The 21,248-nt window shown below is 47.9% G+C and overlaps 6 protein-coding genes across 6 annotated transcripts; 4 read left to right on the plus strand and 2 right to left on the minus strand.

Annotated features, from left to right (window-relative positions):
• Positions 1 to 116: 116 nt before the first annotated feature.
• On the minus strand, positions 117 to 1,858 carry N7482_008484 (putative 60S ribosome biogenesis protein Rrp14; the record flags this gene model as incomplete). The annotated part of the gene is made up of 3 exons (XM_056690608.1): positions 117 to 1,592; positions 1,708 to 1,794; positions 1,844 to 1,858. The coding sequence occupies 3 exons, from the start codon at positions 1,856 to 1,858 to the stop codon at positions 117 to 119; spliced, it is 1,578 nt and encodes a 525-aa protein (XP_056540373.1).
• A 5,180-nt stretch (positions 1,859 to 7,038) lies between these two features.
• Positions 7,039 to 8,298, plus strand: N7482_008485 (glycosyltransferase family 32 protein; the record flags this gene model as incomplete). The annotated part of the gene is made up of 3 exons (XM_056690609.1): positions 7,039 to 7,052; positions 7,109 to 7,487; positions 7,588 to 8,298. The coding sequence occupies 3 exons, from the start codon at positions 7,039 to 7,041 to the stop codon at positions 8,296 to 8,298; spliced, it is 1,104 nt and encodes a 367-aa protein (XP_056540374.1).
• Positions 8,299 to 9,367: 1,069 nt separating this feature from the next.
• N7482_008486 (uncharacterized protein) lies at positions 9,368 to 10,669 on the plus strand (the record flags this gene model as incomplete). Its single annotated transcript, XM_056690610.1, has 1 exon — positions 9,368 to 10,669. One exon carries the CDS (start codon positions 9,368 to 9,370, stop codon positions 10,667 to 10,669), a length of 1,302 nt encoding a protein of 433 aa, XP_056540375.1.
• A 1,896-nt stretch (positions 10,670 to 12,565) lies between these two features.
• N7482_008487 (uncharacterized protein) lies at positions 12,566 to 13,558 on the plus strand (the record flags this gene model as incomplete). The annotated part of the gene is made up of 1 exon (XM_056690611.1): positions 12,566 to 13,558. One exon carries the CDS (start codon positions 12,566 to 12,568, stop codon positions 13,556 to 13,558), a length of 993 nt encoding a protein of 330 aa, XP_056540376.1.
• A 920-nt stretch (positions 13,559 to 14,478) lies between these two features.
• N7482_008488 (T6SS phospholipase effector Tle1-like catalytic domain-containing protein) lies at positions 14,479 to 16,207 on the minus strand (the record flags this gene model as incomplete). The annotated part of the gene is made up of 4 exons (XM_056690612.1): positions 14,479 to 14,771; positions 14,830 to 15,775; positions 15,837 to 15,997; positions 16,045 to 16,207. The coding sequence occupies 4 exons, from the start codon at positions 16,205 to 16,207 to the stop codon at positions 14,479 to 14,481; spliced, it is 1,563 nt and encodes a 520-aa protein (XP_056540377.1).
• Positions 16,208 to 19,739: 3,532 nt separating this feature from the next.
• N7482_008489 (Zn(II)2Cys6 transcription factor domain-containing protein) lies at positions 19,740 to 20,897 on the plus strand (the record flags this gene model as incomplete). Its single annotated transcript, XM_056690613.1, has 1 exon — positions 19,740 to 20,897. One exon carries the CDS (start codon positions 19,740 to 19,742, stop codon positions 20,895 to 20,897), a length of 1,158 nt encoding a protein of 385 aa, XP_056540378.1.
• Between the last annotated feature and the right edge of the window lie 351 nt (positions 20,898 to 21,248).

Raw genomic sequence — 21,248 nt, forward strand, 5'->3', positions numbered from 1 at the left:
TTCTCAGCTTCAAAACAGGTTCCCGAGGGACGTAAGAAGCTTGGAACGAAAGCGGAAAGGAAAAAGGCCATGGTCGAGGTAACTGCAGCCCCGAGAACAAGGCCGGATGGCGGAGATCATTTCTTCTTACCACCAACCTTGGCCTTGAAGCTGCCCTCGAAGCCAGGGCGGGACTTCTTCTTGCCACCACTGGCAGGCTTCTTGCTGCCCTTGCCCTTGGTGCCCTTCTCATCACGGCGCTTACGCAGGTTCTCTTCACGCTTGGTTTGACGCTGGGCGGTCGTGCGAGAGACGGTTTCAATGCGGTCCTTCCACTCGCGCTCGGACTTCTTCTTCGCGGTCTCCTTGCGCTTGAGGGCCTTCTTCAGCAAGGATGTGTCGTCACGAACTCGTTCGCCATGGGCACGCTTCTTGGCGTTCAACCAAGCATCCTTCTCTTCGATCTCGGCGCGCTTTTCAGGGGCCATTTCGGCGAGGCGGGCCTTCTTGGCTTCTGCGACCTTGAGCTGGGCGGCGGCATCCTTATCCTTGGGACCATGGGCCTTTGGCTTATCGCGGGTGGTTGACAGCGAGATATCGGTGACCTGGCCATCCGCGAAGACGACGTTACCGAACGAGAAGTTGTTGCTGGAGGACCCGACGGACTCGGCTGGGGAGCGAGGAGATGCGAGAAGAGATCCAGAACCGCCCGGCGAGAACCGGCGGGCCATGGCCTCATCCTTCTCACGCTGCTCTTCATCCTTGGCCTTTTGGCGCAGTTCCTTCTTGTGTGCCTTCCGTTGCTCAGCCTTTTGTCTCCGGGCTTCGATGAGCTCTTGACGGTTGCGTGCAGGCTTGCCGTTGAAGCCATCGGCATTTCTCTTTGCCCGAAGTTCGTCGAGACGCTTTTGTAAGCGCTGCTTCAGTTCTTCTGGTGTGGCCTTCAGGGTTTTCGGCTCGGAGGATTTGGCATCGGTGGAGGTAGATGGGGGGACGATGGAGGAGATGGAGGAGCTGCCTGATTGAGGATTCGAGACATCGGGGGAGTTGCCGGTGGATGAGGCGGAAGAGGGTTCTTCGGGCTCTTCATGGAATTCGACTGAGAATCCTTCCTCGGCGACGCCGTCCTCGGGGCCACTGCCATCCTCGTTGTCGGATGCCGCAGGCTCATCGGCAACACCGTTGCTCTTCGGAGTTGGCTTCTCTGAAGTTTCGGTGGGTTGCTCCTGACTCTGCTGCACTTTTTCCTTCTTGACACTCTCCTTCGCCTTTTTCTTCTCTTTTTGCGCAGCCTTTTTCTGGAGCTTTTTCTCTTCCTTCAGCTTCTTCCGAGCCTCGGCTTCCTCTGACTTTGCTGTAGACGCAGAGTCGGATTTTTCTGTCTGCTTCTGTTTCTTGGCCTTGTCTCCCCGGGCGAGACCCTCTCCGGGCAACTCGGAGCCAAGTTCTTCATCATCCGATTCATCGGACTCGAGGGAACCATCCTCCCGCTTGCGCTTGCGAGCATTCTCATCCATCACGTCTTTGGCAGTCTTGGCAGATTCGGGGTCCAACTTTGCACGTTTCGCCTCACGGGCTTGCTCTTTAGTCTGTTTTTTCCGTTTCCATTGATCCTGCAGGTGCAGACGGTCGTTAGATAGGGAATCCTCAAAACGAAGTGGACGAAGGAAGCAGAGCAGCAGAAATAGGCAGAAGGGCCGATCTGAGAAGATCAGAGAGCGCACATACACTGGTATTGTCGTCGCCGTAATAATATTTGGCGGGGATCAAGGACAGTAAACCGTCGAATGCCTGCGCATGGCTGCGCAGCCGTTCCTATATTGAATTAGCGGGATGGACAGATAGAATGCGCCGTCTCACTAACCTCGATGTCATCCATAGTCCCGTGGAAAAGCCCAGATGCTCAAAGGAAGGCGAGTCGAAGTAGCCGCTACGAAAAATTTGGGGGTGAGGAAATCTTGGCGTTCTCCGCTCGGCTCCTTCACCGCCTGCGCACAACAAAATTGGTCGGTGAGGTGGTCTGTGCTTCTCCGAGTATACCACCCGGAGACGAGGTGAACAAACCGACATGCTGTAGGCATCAAGGTGCGGACTTTATTGAAGTTCGGCCAAAGAGAGTACACCACAGAGGGTGCTTTGAAGCCTCCTCATCCATCTAGGCAGCGATTCATCATGAGTCATGATGATGACTCACATGATTACACCCCAAGACGATTCCTGACTCGAACGGAAGGCACGTTCGACTCGCTCTTCTGACAATTCTTTGACATATCCGTCGATAATATCCACGCATTTTACGTCAAAAACAACCGGCACAATCTATTCACCAACTCCCTCTGATCATCAAGTCCGCGGAGAGCACAACTGCGAATCCCCTTACAGCCTTTTGGCCACTGCGTCAGGATTAGAATCGCTTGCCGCCGCGTATTGGGCCAACTCAATCTTTTCCATTTGCCTAGAATCTTCCTCATCCCACACCTCACGGTTATCCTTGACCAGTAGGATGAATCCCACATCCAAGATGAGACCACCACACTGATAGCCACACCAAAGTAGAGCGCTGACCAATTAACCTCCACAGTGGAAGCAAATGCTAATTCTAGGCTGTCTCCGTACAAGCTGATAGTACAAGGATGGACCCAGCAATACCGGATACAAGGCGACTAGCACCACCGATGAGAAGATCTGAGCCTAGAAGCTTTGGTGAATCGACACTGTCGCCATCAATGTACTGGAGACCACGGTTGTATTAAGTCTCAATGGCAGTAATCTATCGTGCCGCCAAGCGAGGAACCAGCCATGCTACCAGACGCGCGGCCGCCGAAGTAAAAATCACGAAAGGCGTCTAGCTAACTGTGACATGAAGAGGAGTCTAGATCTAGACCTCTTGCAACCAGAGAACTTGGCACCATATGAAGGATTCTATGGCAATGTAGTTTACAAAGGACCACAGAAAGCACAACAAGGAAGCCGGGGGTACCTTGAATATCTCCAGGGGCGAGGTGGGATGGCAGGTATACCGTTTCCCCCTTTCCCCCATTGAGTGAATCCCCGAAGAGAATCATGGATCAAATCAAAAGCGCGATCTCATAGGGAGTGTGCCGACTATCATCGAGAGCTTGGCTATAGGGAAGTTAAATGGGCTCAATAGAGTGAGAAATCTTACATTCAGATAAAGTTGAAAGGAATACACGAGGATGTTCTCAGAGCGGATCCCACATAATCGACCTTTCCATGCTAATCAACCGGTGTTTCTCGCATGCCCAGCACCCACATCGCAAGTGAGATAGCGATATCGAGACATGCTCCGTAGAAAGGAGTAAATAAACCCCGTGAGTGTGACCGTGATATTCACGTATTCTACTTACGTGGGCATGAAGAACCACTTCCATTCCTTTCCCCCATGAAGCGCCCAGGAAAACGCCCTAAAATAGCCGCGAATAGGAGCTGACGCGGCAAGAAGCTCCAAAATGAAATATTGTGTTAGCTGAGCTGTTTCTGTTACATTATCACCAGGGCGATTGCGTATTGATACCAGTTAACTTGTTAGGTTCGATCACCAGACCGAGCTAGCAGCCTTTCCTCGATTGGCAGTATGTTATTTTTGATCTTAAGGAGAGCTGGCCCTGGAGGCCAATGCAGCATATTCTACAGGCTTATTTGGAGATGGATGGACTCGAGCTTCCGTATTCAAGCACGATGATCGACCAGTCATTCACGCGAAGAATATGTCTGCTTGGTCTCGACCATGGGTTCCAGATGGGAATACGGAAGATAATCCTGTTGGCCTATACCTCGATACCGTTCATAGGTGTATGCTTACAGATTCGGGAAATAAAAGTCGGCTATTGCTCCCATTTGAATTCGGGGATCGTGGATATGCGTGAAGCGGCAATGGAGTCCTATTGAGCAGATGCAATGATACGTTTGATAAATTCTATCGAGTATATAATTTCAGTGGTATTTTGCCCTGGGACTCGCACAGTTCGTGAATCCACAAAGTCTTGACAAAATTGAGCACAGCGTGTCAAAATGGGGAATTGGAAAATGAACAATGATGGGGTTGTGGATAGAATGAAGAAGTTCACAGATGCTGATACCCCGGAAAGTTGGGAAAGGTATTAGACTCCGTGGTGACGCTGAGCGCCTATAAGCATGGGTGAACAGAAACACTGGCAATATGTAGTGCCTCATTGATGTACATTTATTTTCACTTGCGGATCTCCTTAGCGGTTTCTATGATGAATTGACCTTGGCGGATACTGTCAAAGGACGTGACGTGCCGTATCATCAACGTATACACGGTTGAGCGTACAGTACACTATATGCGAGTTATGTTCAGTTATGACCAAGGTCGGCAAGCTAAGGCGATAATGGATCTAGGTACAAGCATGAACCTGGATATATCCTAAATAGGACCAAAAGTAAAGTAACGATCTCCACTCCTTAACTCTGCTTATCAGTATCCTCTTCTTTCCATACTAACAACTCTTTAAAGCCAGATTTTTTATCTCAGATATAATCCGCTACTTAAGGGGCTGGATGGCTGTAGCATAGCTGGAGTCTATAGCGTCCTAGCTAACGAAATTCACCGCAGGTTTGCCATTTCCCTGGGGACAGGGAGGAGGAGGGTGTTTCAAACCAGCTACAGGAGCGGAACAAATTGCCACTCCAATTTTCCATCTATTACGGAATAATTGTTTGATTCGGCCTCAGGGTCTCTAATTGAAAGATCCAGTGAAGCTCAATATGGGCAATCGCTCCAACCTTTAGTCTTGTCCTGTTGTTTATGCAACCACGCGATTCTTTGAAACGACACAGTCAGATATACCTTCTAACTCGCGTTTAGCTCTTAGTAGTCAATATTGGACAGTATTCAGTTTGCATGCCTTGCATATCACGATAAAAAATACATAGCGAGTTAAAGTCTATCCTAAAAGTGAATGACAAGCTTGAAGTTCGCCAACCTCGACAGCAAGATCACCCAATATCCCTTCATCCGAGGGAATAGACGCCTTCACCTCATAACTCGTGTCGTCAATGTTTGCCAAATGAAACTGATTTCCAGTGCGATTCCAAGGACCTTTCCAGTACACGGAAGTAATCCGGTGGCCATCATGATAGAGATCTAGCATGCCCTCCAACCCCAATCTGTACGTTGCGCTCCCACAGAATGACACTACTCGGCATTGACCAGGTCCGATTAATGTTTTCTCAATAAAATCCAAGGGGATGAGCTTGGGTGGATCGCTGTCTAGATAAGCTTGGCCGCTAAAATTCCCAACTGGTGAGTATTCAGACTGACAATGGTTCACAACGTTGGACGGTGATTATACCTTCGACAGATGGGGTTTCTTAGCACGATAGTGCCATTCGCAAGATTATTATATATCGTTAAGGAAAGCCGCTGAGTCACTGGGTCTCTCATTTCCTCCTTATTCTGGCGAGTAGGAGTTTTGCCGGTAAGTTCAACCTGGTTTTGAGTTCCGCTGTACAGAAAACCTTTGGCAGCAACAAGAGTGCTTAGTTGCCTTAAGTAACATTTTTTAATGTTAAACTTATTTAACCGTTTCCTTTCATACCCGAACGCACTTCACTTTGATTACGCGGCCCAGTATATATGGAGGTTTATCAAATAAAGTTAAAAGCATGGGGGATGACATACTGCGCCGATCTCATTGGCTGGAGTATAGAGAATCGCCGTTTATGGTATGTATGGTCGGGTCCGACAAACAAGATGCAACTAAATGATTACGTGTGACTCTTTGCTGTGAGGAAAGTTGCCGAATCTAGAAAAAGAGCTGGTGAATGAATCGACCAATGAACGTACGAACGAGCCAAACTTTCGTCATGCCAAGGAAATGAATATTTCTTTGCTACCTCCACATCTTGCTTGCTTTCGATAAAAGGATAGCGAGCGTCAATCGGGCACCGCATTGATTGACTTCGTAAGGAAATTGGGAAAATATGAATGTATTCAAAGTAATGTAGGCCACACGTATGAGCCTGGTAGTAACTCTCTGCTCATGTAGTACCGTGACCTTATGACTATATCAGGCCTAGCAATATGGCAGAATAAGTGCAAATGCCATGGTTCAATCAAAGGCTTGTTGGATTTAGGAACCATCGACCAGACTTGTGAACTGATTCATGCTACAGTAGTCAAGCTTAGTCCGTACCGGTCTCATTCGAGACGGGCCCGAAACATGGGTACTCTTCATTGGTGAGCGAAGATAATGTCCGTAAATATTGTAAGCAATACACGCGCCTTGAAAGTTGCGTGCTTCGTCATTGGGGCTTTAGAATCAGGGTCTGTCTGTCAGACCCCAATCTGGGTTGAAATTACACTGGGAAAACAATCCCTCACTCCGGTTTCGCGCACATATAATTTTTCAGAATATACTGTGCTATGGCCTCTAAAGAATACATGTCGTAATCGGCTGGATACGTATGGCCTGGTATACATTCAGGTCGAACAAGATTAAGCGCAATCAAAATCAGATGAAAAGAATCATTGATTGATTAAGAAACATAAGGGGAAGCTATCAAGAGCAACCCTATAGCTTGTACTAAGTATCGCGTCTGGACGACCGATGCTTAGCTATTATAAGGCCAGGGTCTACGACGAATCCTAAACTATTAATGATTACATGGCAAATGTGGTCTCCAATATAATCTATTATTATTTACCAGCGGTAAGCTATCGCTCTATGTTATGACATTATATAACGCAAGGCAAAAGCTAATCCTATGAGCTTCTTTGTGGCTTATAAAAACCAGCTACACAATAGGTGCGCATTCCATGGTCTGACGGAAGGGTTTATTTATTTAGGAAAAAGGACTCAGCTGTTTCGGGATCTGGGGATTACGCGTTAAATGCCAAGGAAAGCTTAGCCTGTACAGAGTGCGATGGAAACGGGGCTGAAAACGTGGTTGTCATATTTCCTGGCAATCAAGCCGGCCCTATTGTGAAAGGCCGCACATTTTCTCGTCTGTGATGCCTGGGACCTAAAAGCACGAAATCTATCTCTCACCTTTGAAACCATTTCAGCATACCGAATGTTCCAATACGGGTCATTATGATTGACATTCAGCCACCTTTGGACAAATTACTATTCCAGGACTGCAGCACCAACGCGGACAAGCCCTACGATGAAGAACGCTTGAGCTGGGGTGCTGAGCACTCGCTAGAGCAGCGACGAAAATCTATGCGTATCAGATGGCCTCGAAAATCGACGATTCTCCTCTCCTTCTTGGACGTATTTGTTATATGGCTACTTATCCGTCAATTGGAGCCTCTCCTCACTCTGTTACGGAGGAATGAGGAGCTCTTCAAGCCTCAAGTCTCTCTCTCCGGGAAAGAACACTTGAGCAATCTGCACGAAATGAATGGATCAAGCCGTATTCCGCGAATACTCCACCAAACTACTGCTACGAACAAAATTCCAGACAAGTGGGTTGAACCACAGGCAAGCTGCAAGGAGGCTTATGGGGACTTTGAGTACAAGGTGAGAAGATTTGCAAATTCCAAAAAAGCTTAGATACGGGCATTCGTGTATCCACATTCAAGAAGACGAAGTCTTTCTAACCTGGAATACTACCACATAGCTGTGGACTGACGAGTCGACTCGCGCTTTTCTCTCAATCCACTATCCCTGGTTTGTGGATATCTGGGATAACTACGCCTTCCCCATCCAGCGTGCAGACTCCCTTCGCTACTTCATCTTATATCACTACGGCGGGATATATCTCGATATGGATACTTGGTGCAATAGAAGTATCCCAATCGACAAGCTTGAACTCGATGCAGTTTCTGAATACGCTCTCTTCAAATCCACAGTACCGACAGGCGTCACAAATGACTTTATGATAACATCCGCCAGGCATCCCGTCTATGCAGCTGCTATAGCAAAGCTACCCATTTCTAATTCCCTTACTCGGGCCTGGGCTCAATGGCAGCCATACTGCGCCATTATGATGTCTGCTGGACCAATGTTTTTGACTATGGTCGCGATGGACTACTTGCTCAAGCAGGCTTCTCTACCTTCGCAAAACATAGGAGTGGTTAATCAAACTGAATTAACTCCCTACATCACCGACTTAGAGAGTGGCAGTTGGCACCGAGCGGACACGAAGGTCCTGATGTGGCTTGGATCACGACCGTGGACTTGGTTCATTATGGGCGCGATGGGGCTGTTTATTTTTTTGTACGTCTTGAATCGTGTGTTGATGATTACCTTTGAATTTCTGCTGGGCAAGGTTCCTCATGGCATTGGGAATTTGAGATTGCTGAAGGGTCCATGGAAGATAAAAATTTAGACTAATTCTAGGCATTTGAAATGGACGACTGAATCGAATGACGATTGCAATGTCAGGTTCTACATGATTATAACAAGGGAGCTATGTGCCTTATTCCCGGAAGCGAGTCAATGGCGAAATGATAAAAGCACATTCAAATGCGATATGAACAAGACTCATAATATAGTTGAAACCCCCTCTCTTTCTTCCATAAGAATCTATTAGAACCTATAAAAATCTATCTATAATCTATAAAAACCTATTAAAACCTATTGAAACCTATCTATAATCTATAAAATCTATAAATAATCTATATCTAATCTAAAATTACCCCTAAAAATATTAATAGTATTTCGATAATATACTTTTCTATCTAAATATCAATAGACCACCTTTAGCAAGAGGCTCAACATAGGGGGGCCGATGGGGAATTTTATTTTAATCAGCACAATACCAGACCTAGGGTTCTTATATCGTATCTTGATTTTACCCCCACCAAATGTTGGACTGGAGTAAGGGCTTAGCCATAGCTACGCCCACAAGCTGGAGTGGTAGAGATTTTGACAGACTTTCTGTTCTGCGGAGATTAGGGAGATTGATCATCCAACTTTACGTTACAATAGGCTAAGACATAAGATAGGTTAAACTATGCGTGAACTAACAAAGCGAAGAAAAATGCTTAAAGCACCTTCTCTTTCCAACAAACTATCACAGTGCCCATTCTCTGCATGCTGCAGAAGGCCACTAATAAACGCAAAGGGTACTGCCATATTCGAAAACAGATTCCCCCATATACACTTGCGAATTGTTTCCCGAACCCTGTCTTGAAACGCCCTAATCTACATTTGGTTGGTCTCTCAACCACCCCTGCTTAGTGGTATCGTATCGCCTGTTAGTATCGAATGAGTCATTGTAAGATACTGTTAGACTCCATAGAATCTTGTAGAATGTTCCTGGCAAACAGTCCAAACATTGTGGAAGATCTGGCAAGATCGCCACCTGTCGTCTTCTACTTCCTCCGCAGCCTTCGTGAACATCATTACCAAAGTGGTGGAGTTGATCCAGAATCATTGCCTAAAGAGCGAGAAACATGGCACGCCTGTTGGATCTTCCAGATGAGGTGATTCTAGAGATCATTGACTACCTACAAACAGACACTAAGCAAATCAAATTGTCACTCTATGAGCTTGGAGACGCCTACCGCTATGCGATCGACCATGATCCATCACAGAGAGTTAAATACCTGCACTCTTTTCTACTCGCCTCCCGCCGCTTGAACAGTCTTCTAACGCCAATATTTTATCGTGATATCTTTGTCCGTGAATACTGTCGCGTCGGCAAGAAGATCCCGCTAGAGCAGCTGAAGTGGAGTCTGGAGAAGAACCCAAGTCTCCAGGAACACATCGTTTCAGCAATCATTCCATGTGGCAGCTCCTGGCGTGACCACTCTATTCGTAATATCCTTCATGTCTTTTGGTTCACCAACATACAGACCCTTACCATTCACGGGTTTAAGGATTGGGAGCCCATGCAATTTGAAAACAACTCACATGTTGGCACCTCGCCCGTGGAATGTCTGAGGCTGGTTGACTGTGGGGCGCATGAGGAAGCTTTAGCCACTGTATTAAGCTGGCCAGCAGCTTTGAAAGTACTTCACTACGATGCCGAGCAAGGCGAGTGGGAGGGCCATTATGGAGATGAGCCAGCCAAAAGCTGGACATGTGCTGCCTTTGTGCGCACACTGCGATCACAAAGGGGAACGCTGGAAGAACTGACGATGACAAGGCCGTGGCTTGAGCATGAAGGATTGGGCAATGGACCTCGCATTGATCTAAGCGAGTTCACAGCCCTTGAAACTCTACGCATTTACCATGTCTTTCTCTGTGGGTGGGATGATCCGTCTGGGGTCTGGAAAGGCTTACCTCATAGTCTGGAGGTGTTAGAGGTCTTTTACGATGATAAAGACCTTACTCAATTTTTGTGGGAGAGTGACGATGAGCCGTACGATACTTTTCTTCTTGATTTAATCAGGCATAAGAGGGCGCATCTTCCACATTTACGCACGGTGACCATCTACTCGTTTGACAAAGTCTATGATCCTGAAAGAGAAGAGGATCTGCCCGCAGGACTCTGGACGCTGCCGTCTTCACTGGCGCGCGAGGCTGAAGCCGCTGGTATAAAGCTAGACGTGTGGCTGGGATACCCGGATGCTCCAAACTTCGAGGAAGCTGACGTTTTCGGGTCACTGAAAATTAGTCAAAACGAACATTCTAGTCGACCCAAGCAAAGAGTGGCGGCTAGACTGAGCAGTGTACCACAATGCAATTTCTCCCAGGAACCTTCAGCAGGGAGGGTCAAGGCCTACGGCCGCTATACCCAATTGCAGTTCTAAGCTGGGAGGATGACATTGTCAAAGCTGCACTACACACATATATTTGATGCCTATCAAGAACCAGCAATAACTAGGGAACCGCCACAGCAGAGATTTCTGCTACAGCTTGTGTCAAATACCCCTCCACAAGTCCAGATATACCCTAGCAATACACATGTACAAGCCACAAAGAGCAGCCGTTCTAAAAAGTATGTAATAAAGTCATTTCACAGGGGAGTGCGCATTTTGAGTGCGAATGATGGTAATCTGCGAAGACACCCTGATCTGCACACACCTTTCGACACTCCAAGTTCCTCACCTGGTTAGCAATATCCCCAAGTCGATCAATAACTTCATCCAGGTAGAGACCGGGCTTTGCATATAGGTGATAGCAGAGCGCTTCCATCATCAGTGGTGTTACGGTTCGTCTCCGGGCTATTCGAGTAAGGGGTGCATGGACGCTTCCAAAATGCCGCAACTCTCTGCGAATATTAATGATTGTAAGCTTGCTGCATTCAGCTTCTTCGGCCATTTGAGAGGTGGTGAGGGACTGGCTCTCTATCATATCATGAGATACAGTTTTGAGAGGGGGAGCCTTGGAGCCATGTTTCATGTCTTGACCTTGGATGGCACCCGAGTCAGAGTGGAGGACGCATGTTGGCTTGGAAGACGGACAGCAGCAGCGGATGGCACCAGGCAGCAGTGTATAGCACTTTCGTGTAAAGTACAGTATACAAAGGTCTCACGAACGTGACATCATGTTCAAGTCAAAGTAAAATACTGTATACCGAATAATACAGGATTACCTTTACTCCGAGGCTAGTCTACTGTATATATAGCCTACTACGTCTTGGCATTAGGGTTAAAAAAAAGAATAGAAGAGTATAGATGGTGACACCAATTTCCGGAAACACTGTAGTGTCTTTTCCCTACGTCCCTATTCTCGTATATACTACTTATCTAGAATAGCCTTTCGCAGCTCCTGCAAGCAAGGGTGCGCCTACTTCAGAGAAAATCAATGAACGCATTTGGCTCGATCTCCTTGTATTCTACGAGTCAGTCTTCGTGGCGCTCGGGACGCGTCCTCTCAAGTCATATTACGCAATCGGCTGATCACACGACATTTTTGAATTTGCTTTTGGAGTGTTATTTTTTCAGATCTGAAATATTAGACCGGTTTTCCTTCACCACTAGCATTGCTGTTCCGTTATTGGTAATACCAGCCAGTATTTTATTCGTACAGTACATTTTTGATAGATTATGAACCTTGTATGCGAAGGTGCAGGCCATTCTCTCCCAACATTGTGTTTGGTCTTGGGCAGCGTAGGAGAGAGAATGTCATACGCCACACCGGATTGGTCCCACTTCGCAAGCTTTGCGGGAAGACGAGCTTAAGCAGCCATGGCTCCACCCGGACACTTTGCTGGCCGTGCACTAGCTTGCATCTCAATCACTATTGGAGGACGGACATTGGACCCCAATCCAACCCCGTACCGCCCAGGCAGAGGTATTCCGCATGTGGATAGTAGTCGTAAGCCTGACCCTTACCCGGCGATCCGGCATTTATTGTGCTTATAAGCATTTTGTAGGAGTCCCTAGGCTACCAAGCCGCGATATCCTAGGCCAGGTATTTTCCCCAAGGGTTAGTCTCGGACCTAATGACGGCTCCCAACTCCACCTCTCTACAATAGCCGCCGTTATGTCCTCGCAGGGATGGAATTCGGAGTCATGGGAGCTTCTACCGCCCGGGACAACGCTGGAGAGAAATTCTTCTGAGCCCGATCGTATTCTTTACAGCGGAAAGCCCCACGAATCCTGCCCTTCGAGGCGAGCACTCTCTTACCGGGCCGCACGATTCGTTTGTTGGGGAATGCTTGTTGTCTTGTAAGAATTGTCTCTCGTCTTCCCTACGCTTTCATGTTGAACACAGCTGATTCTTTTGGTCACATCAGCGGCATCTTCAAGCTTCTAAACTGGACCCAACAAGCCGATAATGCTTTCTTTCGGGAGCATGGGGCTGCCTCCATTGAGAGCTTTGATGTTCTCGCAAACAAATCATCGGAACTCTCACACTGGACACACGATACAATTCCTGTTACCTGTCATTCACACAATGACCATGGACATCGCATCTTATTACAATCCGCGATCTCTTCAGGGTGCATAAGCATTGAAATGACCCTTTTCCCTGCTGGAAATGAGCTTTTGATTGGACCGAATCCCGATATGCTGTCACGAGCAATCAATCTCCGGACCCTCTACGTTGATCCTCTACTGAGGATGCTTCGAGAGAATAACCAGAAGCTAGAAAATCTACCCCCTGGACCATTTCCACATGATAACGGGCTTTCAGGCGTGTTTCCAGATGATCCCACCCAAACACTTGTATTGCTAATGGACTTTGGCGATGACCCGGAGCGGGTATGGTCTCTACTTATTCCACACATTGAGCCTCTGCGAGAGGCCGGTTTCCTGACCCAATTCAATAGATCAGTTACTATACAAGGTCCGATCACAATCGTTGCCACCGGCAATGTACCATTCCATCGGATCTTGGAACGGAGCACCTCCAGAGACGTCTTCTTCGATGCTCCACTCTTGCAACTCTTGCCATCGTACGATCAAAAGATTCTGCAAAATTCCGACTACAGCGCTCGAAACAGCTACTATGCATTCGCTGACTTCCACGCAGCAATAGGGACTGTGGGTTGTAATGGATTTTCAGACAAGCAGCTCGCCGATCTTCGTCAACAGGTACAAATAGCTCATGGCCTTGGCCTTAAAGTCCGATATGGGGGTACGCCACATTGGCCTCGCAAGTTGCGAAACTATGTGCGATGCATACTCGCCCGCGAAGGTGTGGATATCATCACTGTTGATGAATTAAGCCATCGGCCTCAAGGGAACTGATAACGACAGAGTGACTAAGAAGATGCTCTCCTGAACAAATAAACGGCAATAGCAAGCTTAGCACAAGTCCTAAAAAATGTTTGATACTAAATTAGTGTAAATAGCCGATGCTTGCTACAAAGAATGGATCTAAATTCAGTCCTATAAGAAGAGCCCGACTGTAAGGGACTCTCCGCTATACGCACAGGGCTTTCCTTTTGCCTGGCACCTGGCGCATGCTGCATCAAGAAGACTTGGTATTAGCCGTATACAAGTGTGAAGTGGAATCCGGAATGGGGGCGGAGAGAAACATACCTGGGCGACCACCGTCGCATTTCACCTTCCTCGACCGACAAGCTTGACAGGCGTTCGAGCTTCTCAGTCGCTCCCTGCGCAACCGTCGGTTTGATTGCCGATCTGGCTGCTCCTCCAGTCGAATCGGTCAAGTTCTAGCGTCAAACCCTTCCAGCCGGGGCATCCTTATCTTCACAGCTGCTTTACTAGTTTCCCTCAATTGAGACGCGGATCTAGACAGGTATTTCATTTCAATGTCTAGGTACTGGTTAGGATTGTAAGGTGTTGTTACATCCGCTCAGAAATCTGGTCTGCTACTATCTTCGCGTAGCTACTGATACATCGAGTACCCGCAAGGAAAGTAGACCGTGGAAGTGGAAACTAAATACTATCCGCACATCTTGGAAGAAGCAAAATTACAGAGCCGCAGACATTGAAATTAACCTCATCTGTTCAAGTGGATTTGCAATCATGTGCTTTGAGCAGCGGTGTAGAAACATATCCAATAATAAACAAAGGATCTCTTCTCCTTTCATCAAAATCGAAGTAGCCACTGCCTGGTATCTTTTTTATATGTATTATTTAATTTTGATTTTATAATATTTAACATATTTTTTGTAATGGGACTTCGCAAACATGGAAGATAACTATGGAGCGAAAGTCCAAATCTGGTGCTTTTTATCAAGCTCCTGGTTTTTCTTGGGCTTAGCGAGGTGCAAGTCGGTTAATTGTCCATCTTTGCGTCTGAAACAGGGCTCTGTTTGATCACCATGATTGTTTCCAGGTATGTATTCCTTGTCATTCTCGAGCCGATGCTTCAGCGAATCATGGAGCTTTGCATCGCGGGGGATATCGCGGTAGGAGCCGCGATTCAATGGGAACCGGACCTTTTTCCATTCATTCCCCATGAGCTCCCAACGGGTGATGAAAGGAAGGATTTCTGTTGCAATATTTGGGTTAGAGTACTCGAATAGCCATGGGTATTCACGGGGACTTACCGAGAAACTTCCAAAGCAGAACCTTGAAAAAGCTAGAGCAATTGCCGAAAATCAACGAGTCGTGGATTGCACCCTCCAAAGCTTGAACCTGACTTGTCTTGCTCATGAACGCGTCTTGGTAGCCCTTCTTGTTCGGTGACCACTTGACACTAGCCTGTTCATCTAAGCTTCCAACATACTCCAGCTCGCGAATCATCCACGACAATGCAACGTCGCTCATTTGGAAGGCATCTGTACGGACATCCTTAGAGGCCCCTTTGGGCTTCAAGGAAGTCCAAAATCTCTTGAATCTTTGCCACGTCCCCATGCTCTCGGGTGTAGACTTGTGGTCATCCTTTGCTGCTGGCCAGCCGCCGCCAACATCGCCGTGACAGCCTGGGAACCAAACTTCCTCGATATCCTCCAACACATCTTGGGCGCGGATATCTTGAGAGAGCAGCGCGGGCTTGAATTTGACCCGTCGCTCATCGACGGCCACTGCATGTCGAACGTAATGCGCAGTTCCGGCCACGGTAGCAGGCATAGGTGGAGCACGCTCCAAAACAGCGACCGAGTTTACGCAATCCCAGATGCCGAGGAAGTAGACTTTAACATTCGCTTGGACGTACTTGTCGCCGCATTTTATGGTCTCCTTCCGGCAGAAGGTATTGCTGAATGCAACGATCTCGTTCTCCGCCGATTCGTATGTATGCCCGTGGTTCTCGGTTGACTTGTCCCCACTGAGCAGAGGCTGTCGATCTCCATCAACCGCCGGTGCATCACTGCTAGAATCGGGATTCTCAAAGTCTTCCACTTCGCCTTCTAGATACCGCTGATAGAGGCGGTATGCAAACGGGACCATCTCCTCGTTGCCCATGCAGAGTAGTCCGACTTTTTGAATCATGCGTGCCAGGAACTTCGCGGTGAAAGCACCACGGCTGAAACCGAACATGTAAATCTTGTCGTCCTGGAAGTGTAAGTGTCAGTGGGGAGCCCTTCATGTCCTCCTGTCCTGATTAAATCCTTACTGCCTGATAGTAACGCATCAAGAACCGATACCCAGCCATAACATGGGAGTCAAACGTCGTGCCAGCTCCTTGGTCAATTGTCTGAGAAATGCGGCTTCGGATCCCACCGAGCCATGATTTGTTGACGGATGTTTCATTGATGTCGTACGTCCCAACGCCAGCTAAGATCTGTTAGTACCAGCGCCAATGATGAGCAAATCGCTCTTACTTTGGTAATAATGGTATTGATGACGGTCGTGCCGGTCGAGCTTGTTCAAAATCTTGACAACATTGGTGTCGGCATTAGACCCGCTGAATGTGTTTCCAGTACCGTCAAAGCAGAGAATGAGCTTGTTTGGCTCTTTGACAAACTCGGTCCCAGGGACAGCCATGTTGATCGAACTCACAGCAAGAGGCTTGACTTAAAGGGTAGATAAAGTTAGAAAGGGTTGAAAAGAAAATAGTCCTTGAGATGGGCACCGAAAGAATCGAATGGGACATTGGTTGGTTTTCTACCTCTGGCCGAGCCTCCTCGTCCCCCCTTCACACTAAAACTGGTGAATTCAAGCGGACTGATTCATTTGCAAGATGGCGGGATATTCAGCTCGCTGGGGGCACTCAGCTGGCTATTCGAGCCCAGGGCATGATGTTTCGACGAGCAGATAAGCCACTCTCTAAACATAATAGACGACCGATATGCACGTCTCATCACTAGGCAAAGATTCACGGTCACTCCGTGTGAAGAGTTTCGCATTTTCACTCATGATCGCTAGTCATGTCCCCTTTTTGAAGGCTCAGCTGGATGCTCATCGTTATTCAGGGGGGTGGTGTCGGCAGTTTTTACCCACGTTGAAAAAACGCAATGATCTCGGCTAGACTAAACCCGCCGTTACGCAACGCCACCGATCGGCAAATTTTGCAGAAATTCACCAATTCAGTGGAAGTGAATTTCTGCTGATGAGCCGTTCTTTTTTTGACCTTTTTTTTAGGAACTGAAGATACCTCCCGTCTATCTATCATTGGCCTGGTCGCTGTGTCTGAGTTGAGCACTCGCTGAAGGCTTAGCCAGCTCACGGGAATGTCGCCGCGTGGAAAAGGAGAATAGCTGATAAGTTGGCTAAAGAGTATCCCACAATCTAGCCCCATGTGTATCAACTGTGGATAGAACGTTATCTGGCACTCCAAACGTGAGGGTTCCGTACAATCCTTTTCAATATATCGTTATCGTCCGAGTTCCAATTGCAGTGGAAATGACACTGGTGTTTTTTGTGGTTGGAGGCACTCATTAAGTGAATATTTGTAGTTGAGTGCGTAGTGATAGGCCTCGGTGTTACAAACGCCGCCTGAATATCCAGCTTCGCAATTCCCACAGAATTCCAAACAAAAGACTCGGCGGAAAAAAGGCAATCCCTAGCACAACCGAATTCCGCATCTAACCCCAATCCTCCTGTATAGCTATAAAAGATCACTCCTCGAACTCCTCTAAGGACTCATTCATATGTCGATAATCCGTATCGGGGAAAGGTTCTAATCCTATAGCAATCCTATTTGAATTGACTCGCCACTGCAGATTACCAAGTGCTGTCAAATCAAGATGATGCATGGTTTCGATATTTGGACGGTATTCTGGATCAACAAGTCCCCTGCAGGCCAGATGAGAGCTCGACCCTGTCAATGAGTACCCACCGTAATCGATGTTGATATCGAGAAGACGTGGTAACTTGCACATTTGCAGTAGCACCTGTTGCCATGTCCCAGACTTTAATTTGACCAGGCAGAAATTGATGTACTTAATCTTATGTGCGGATTGGCTAATGAGCGAAAGGAGGACGGGGGATGAAATGGAAATCCCTTCTAGATAGAGGGACTGCAGACAAAGGGAAGACAGAAAGGCGACAAAGTCAATATCTAGAACGTTGAGACTAGACAGTATGAGTGATTCGAGATTTGGCGCATTTTCAACCATTCTGAATAAGTGGGGAGCATAGGTGCTGTTAGGAAGAGCAGCATTTTCCGGCAAAATTGGCGGCTGCCTGGCTCTCGGGTCCGCCGGTTCCGTACATGTACAAACAGATAGCCCGAGGTGTCGAAGATGTTGTATAACATCTTCGATAGGGATCTGCAAAGAATTGAGCCGGTTCGGAAAGAAACGTCCGAAGTCGTGGGTGATAGGAAAATGGACTTCAAGTTCTGTCAGGTTTCGAAGCGGCACATAACGCAATATGGAAACAACCGTATCCATATAGACTTTTCTCTGGGATTGCGGTAGCGATGAGGGTAGTTCTTTGAATCCAAGGGCCCTAAGATTGGAAAATCTGGCTAGAAGAGACGAGCTGAATTCTGCTAGGTCCTTGATATATAGTGTATGTAGTGTATCGGTGATAGACGAAGAGCTTTCCTTAAAGCCAAAATCAATTTGATAAACATATACAGCATATGGGCTTTTCGATAATTGTATAAGCCGCTCCAGGGGCGGAATCTTTGGAGAGGAACTGGACTCCGCATTGATATGCTGGAAGAGCCAAGGTGAAGCGCTGCGACAGAAGGCCCTGTTGACAAGGCGCAGTGCGGTTAAGGCCTGTCGGGTATTGCCATCATAGATCGAGTAATGCCTAGCATCATGTTCCAAATACAGGAGTTTATTGTATACGTTCCAAACACGATAGACGATCTGTAAGAAATGTTGAGCGCTGAGCACAATAATCAACTATGACACCAACCCAAGGCTTACATGATCGTAGATCTCCGTGGGGATGTGCATGTTGCTTTCTAACTTCGAATTTTGAGTCTCTAGTGCGATTTTGCGAGGTCAGGTGCGGCAGTTAAATGAGGGGTCTGTTGTGAAAGTTGTCCTAGAGCGGGGCAATCAGACCTCTTGTCGGCGATGCGCCTAAAAGAATTAGTCGTAGAAGTTGGGCTCGTATTGCCCAGCTAGATGCTAACCAGGATTAGTTAGCTTCTTGACGGAATTTTCGTTATCTGGCTGGATCCCCTATTTTCTATAATACACATCTCCAATATTTCATAGACCTTTGTTTACTTCGAAAGCTTGTATTTTCTCGAAGGAAGAGTTTCCAGCGATATGATGACTTACAAGCCATCGGGAACTGGATGAAAGCAAATATGATGCCTCGTTTGCAATCTCGTTTATTGGGGGAATACCTTTCTCCTATACACGGTGGTGATATGCGGAAACAGATTTAGATGATTTTTCGCCTCCACGGTCCTTGTACTGAGGCTTGCTGGAAGTTCTCGCCCCATGCGGACGTCTAAAGGCATTCATTCGGAAGATGGAGAAGAGATCTACCGATCTACCCCATACAGGCGTGGCCGCAGACATTTTTGCAACATGGGATAGGGAAGGAGTTGATTAGTCAGGGGCGGTAAACACCCTGCTTGTAGTGACAGATAAGAGTTCATAAACAAGAGATTCTAGCAGAGGTTCTAGGCAAAGCACCCGATTTGTCTAGGTTTCTCCTAGATGCCTCTTGTACGCATGCCACCGTAGCCACACTCCATGTTCGATTGGCTCATTGCAGTAGTTATAGTAGAAGTTATGAAGATGTGCGGGCCTACAACAACGTAAAAGAGACTTATGGCGAGAATAAGGCGTTGAGACAAAGTTCATCTGGCTCATGGTAGGTCGACATAAGGGCACTAGGACCCTGCGCGCAGGCCTCACAACCTGGCAAAGGCAAGCAGGAACCGCGGTGGCACCCGGCTGCTGGCCCATGGTGGAATCCCGGGGAAGCGGGGAAACGCGGGCGGCGATGGGGACCGCCCTTCCAATCTCGCGCCTCCTCTCATGTTTCAACCCACCTCCTCATCACGGATTTGCCAGCTCGTCTGTTTGAGCGCCTTTGATTGCCAGCACCCGATCCAGATCGGCCTGCCGCTGCCCTCGGCCGGCCCCTTCTAGAGGTCATGGTTCTGAAGGCATGCGACCGGTGCTACGCGAGCAAAGAAAAATGCACCTTTGCGGGCAATGATCAGCAGTGCACGAGATGCCGTCGTCTCAAGATCGCATGCTCGACATCACGGCGTAACAAGCGCATAGGGCGCCGGCCTGCCGCGAAGGCCTTCCCGCATGGGAAGATGCAAGTCTGGAGCGTCGAGACGGAGCAGCAGGTCGGGACGCACCAACAAGAAGAACAACAGCAAAGCAGCCCATCCATGGCAAGCGAGGGTTCATCCGCACACCATGCACTCACGCGACGCTCAAAATCAATTTCGCCATCTAATAATTCCATGACAGAAGTCCCGACACCCCAAAATCACGATACGCTGGTCTTGGCACCTGAGAAACTGCTTGCATCCCCGACCTCCCTCAGAACAACATCAGATGCCTTCCGCACAGTAATGGATCCAGAGCAGTTTTCAGTCATACATATGCCATTCATGCTGGGATCGAGTTTCATTCCTGAATCTCAGAAGACGGTCTATACCATTTTATGCCTTTCTGCGCCGACTCTCACCGAGGGATACTTGGCGTTCCTGGGGTTAATGACGCGCTACCAGAGATCGCCTGTCATGCGTCAAGACAAGCCCGATATGATGAAAGCTGCCAAAGGATTGCAACGTTTGCGAAGCGTGCGAATCACACAAGACTATGATGCAGCCTGTGCACTCTTCCTGGGTCAAACGATGTACGTGTTCAATGTACTCACCGCGCCGGACTCTTCGACAGCCCATTCGATTGTGCGAAGTGCCCTCATGTCCACCAAAGCATGGCTTCCGCGGTTGATTCACTTTCCAATCATGGACACCATCATCATGACGCCCATGTTGATCGATGTCGTCGAATGTTTGGCGCGGCGAGAGATTCCGATAATACGGCTCCCCAACACGGATCGCATCATTGTCGACCGCTATGCAGGCCTCTGCGCAACGCTTCTGCCTCTGCTGTATGATCTCTGCGTGTGTAGCCATACCATGAAGAGGGGTGTTTTGGACGTCGGATCTGAATCCCCCTCCGGGATATACGAGCAACTCGCGGATATAGAGCGAACGATCCTTGAATGGAAGCCCCCAATCCACCGGAACTTCTTCTCAAACACGGGCAACATGAGGTGTTGGCAATGATGACACAAGCCAACGTGTATCGTCTGGCAGCTTTATTAATCATTCATCGTCTTCGATACCCCCTTGGAACCGAGGACGAGACAGCACGAGATCTTGCAAACAGTATATTTTCTATCGTGTCGCACTTCGCTCAATCTGCCGCTACGCAGACGACAGCTTTGCCTGTTGTATTTCCCCTCACATTGGCCATGATTGAGGTCGAAGGTCCCGGGGAAGAATTGTGGGAAAGCCTGACGCTGTTTCCTGTTCAGAGCATGAGTGCGACCAGACTTCGAGGATTCATCAAGCAGGTCAGAGCATCTAGAGAGTCTGGGTTTGAAGGGCTCTGGTTTGATTTAGTCGATACACAGC

This window comes from Penicillium canariense, assembly GCF_028826845.1.
Source record: "Penicillium canariense strain IBT 26290 chromosome Unknown utg000006l_segment0_segment0, whole genome shotgun sequence".
NCBI lineage: Eukaryota > Fungi > Ascomycota > Eurotiomycetes > Eurotiales > Aspergillaceae > Penicillium > Penicillium canariense.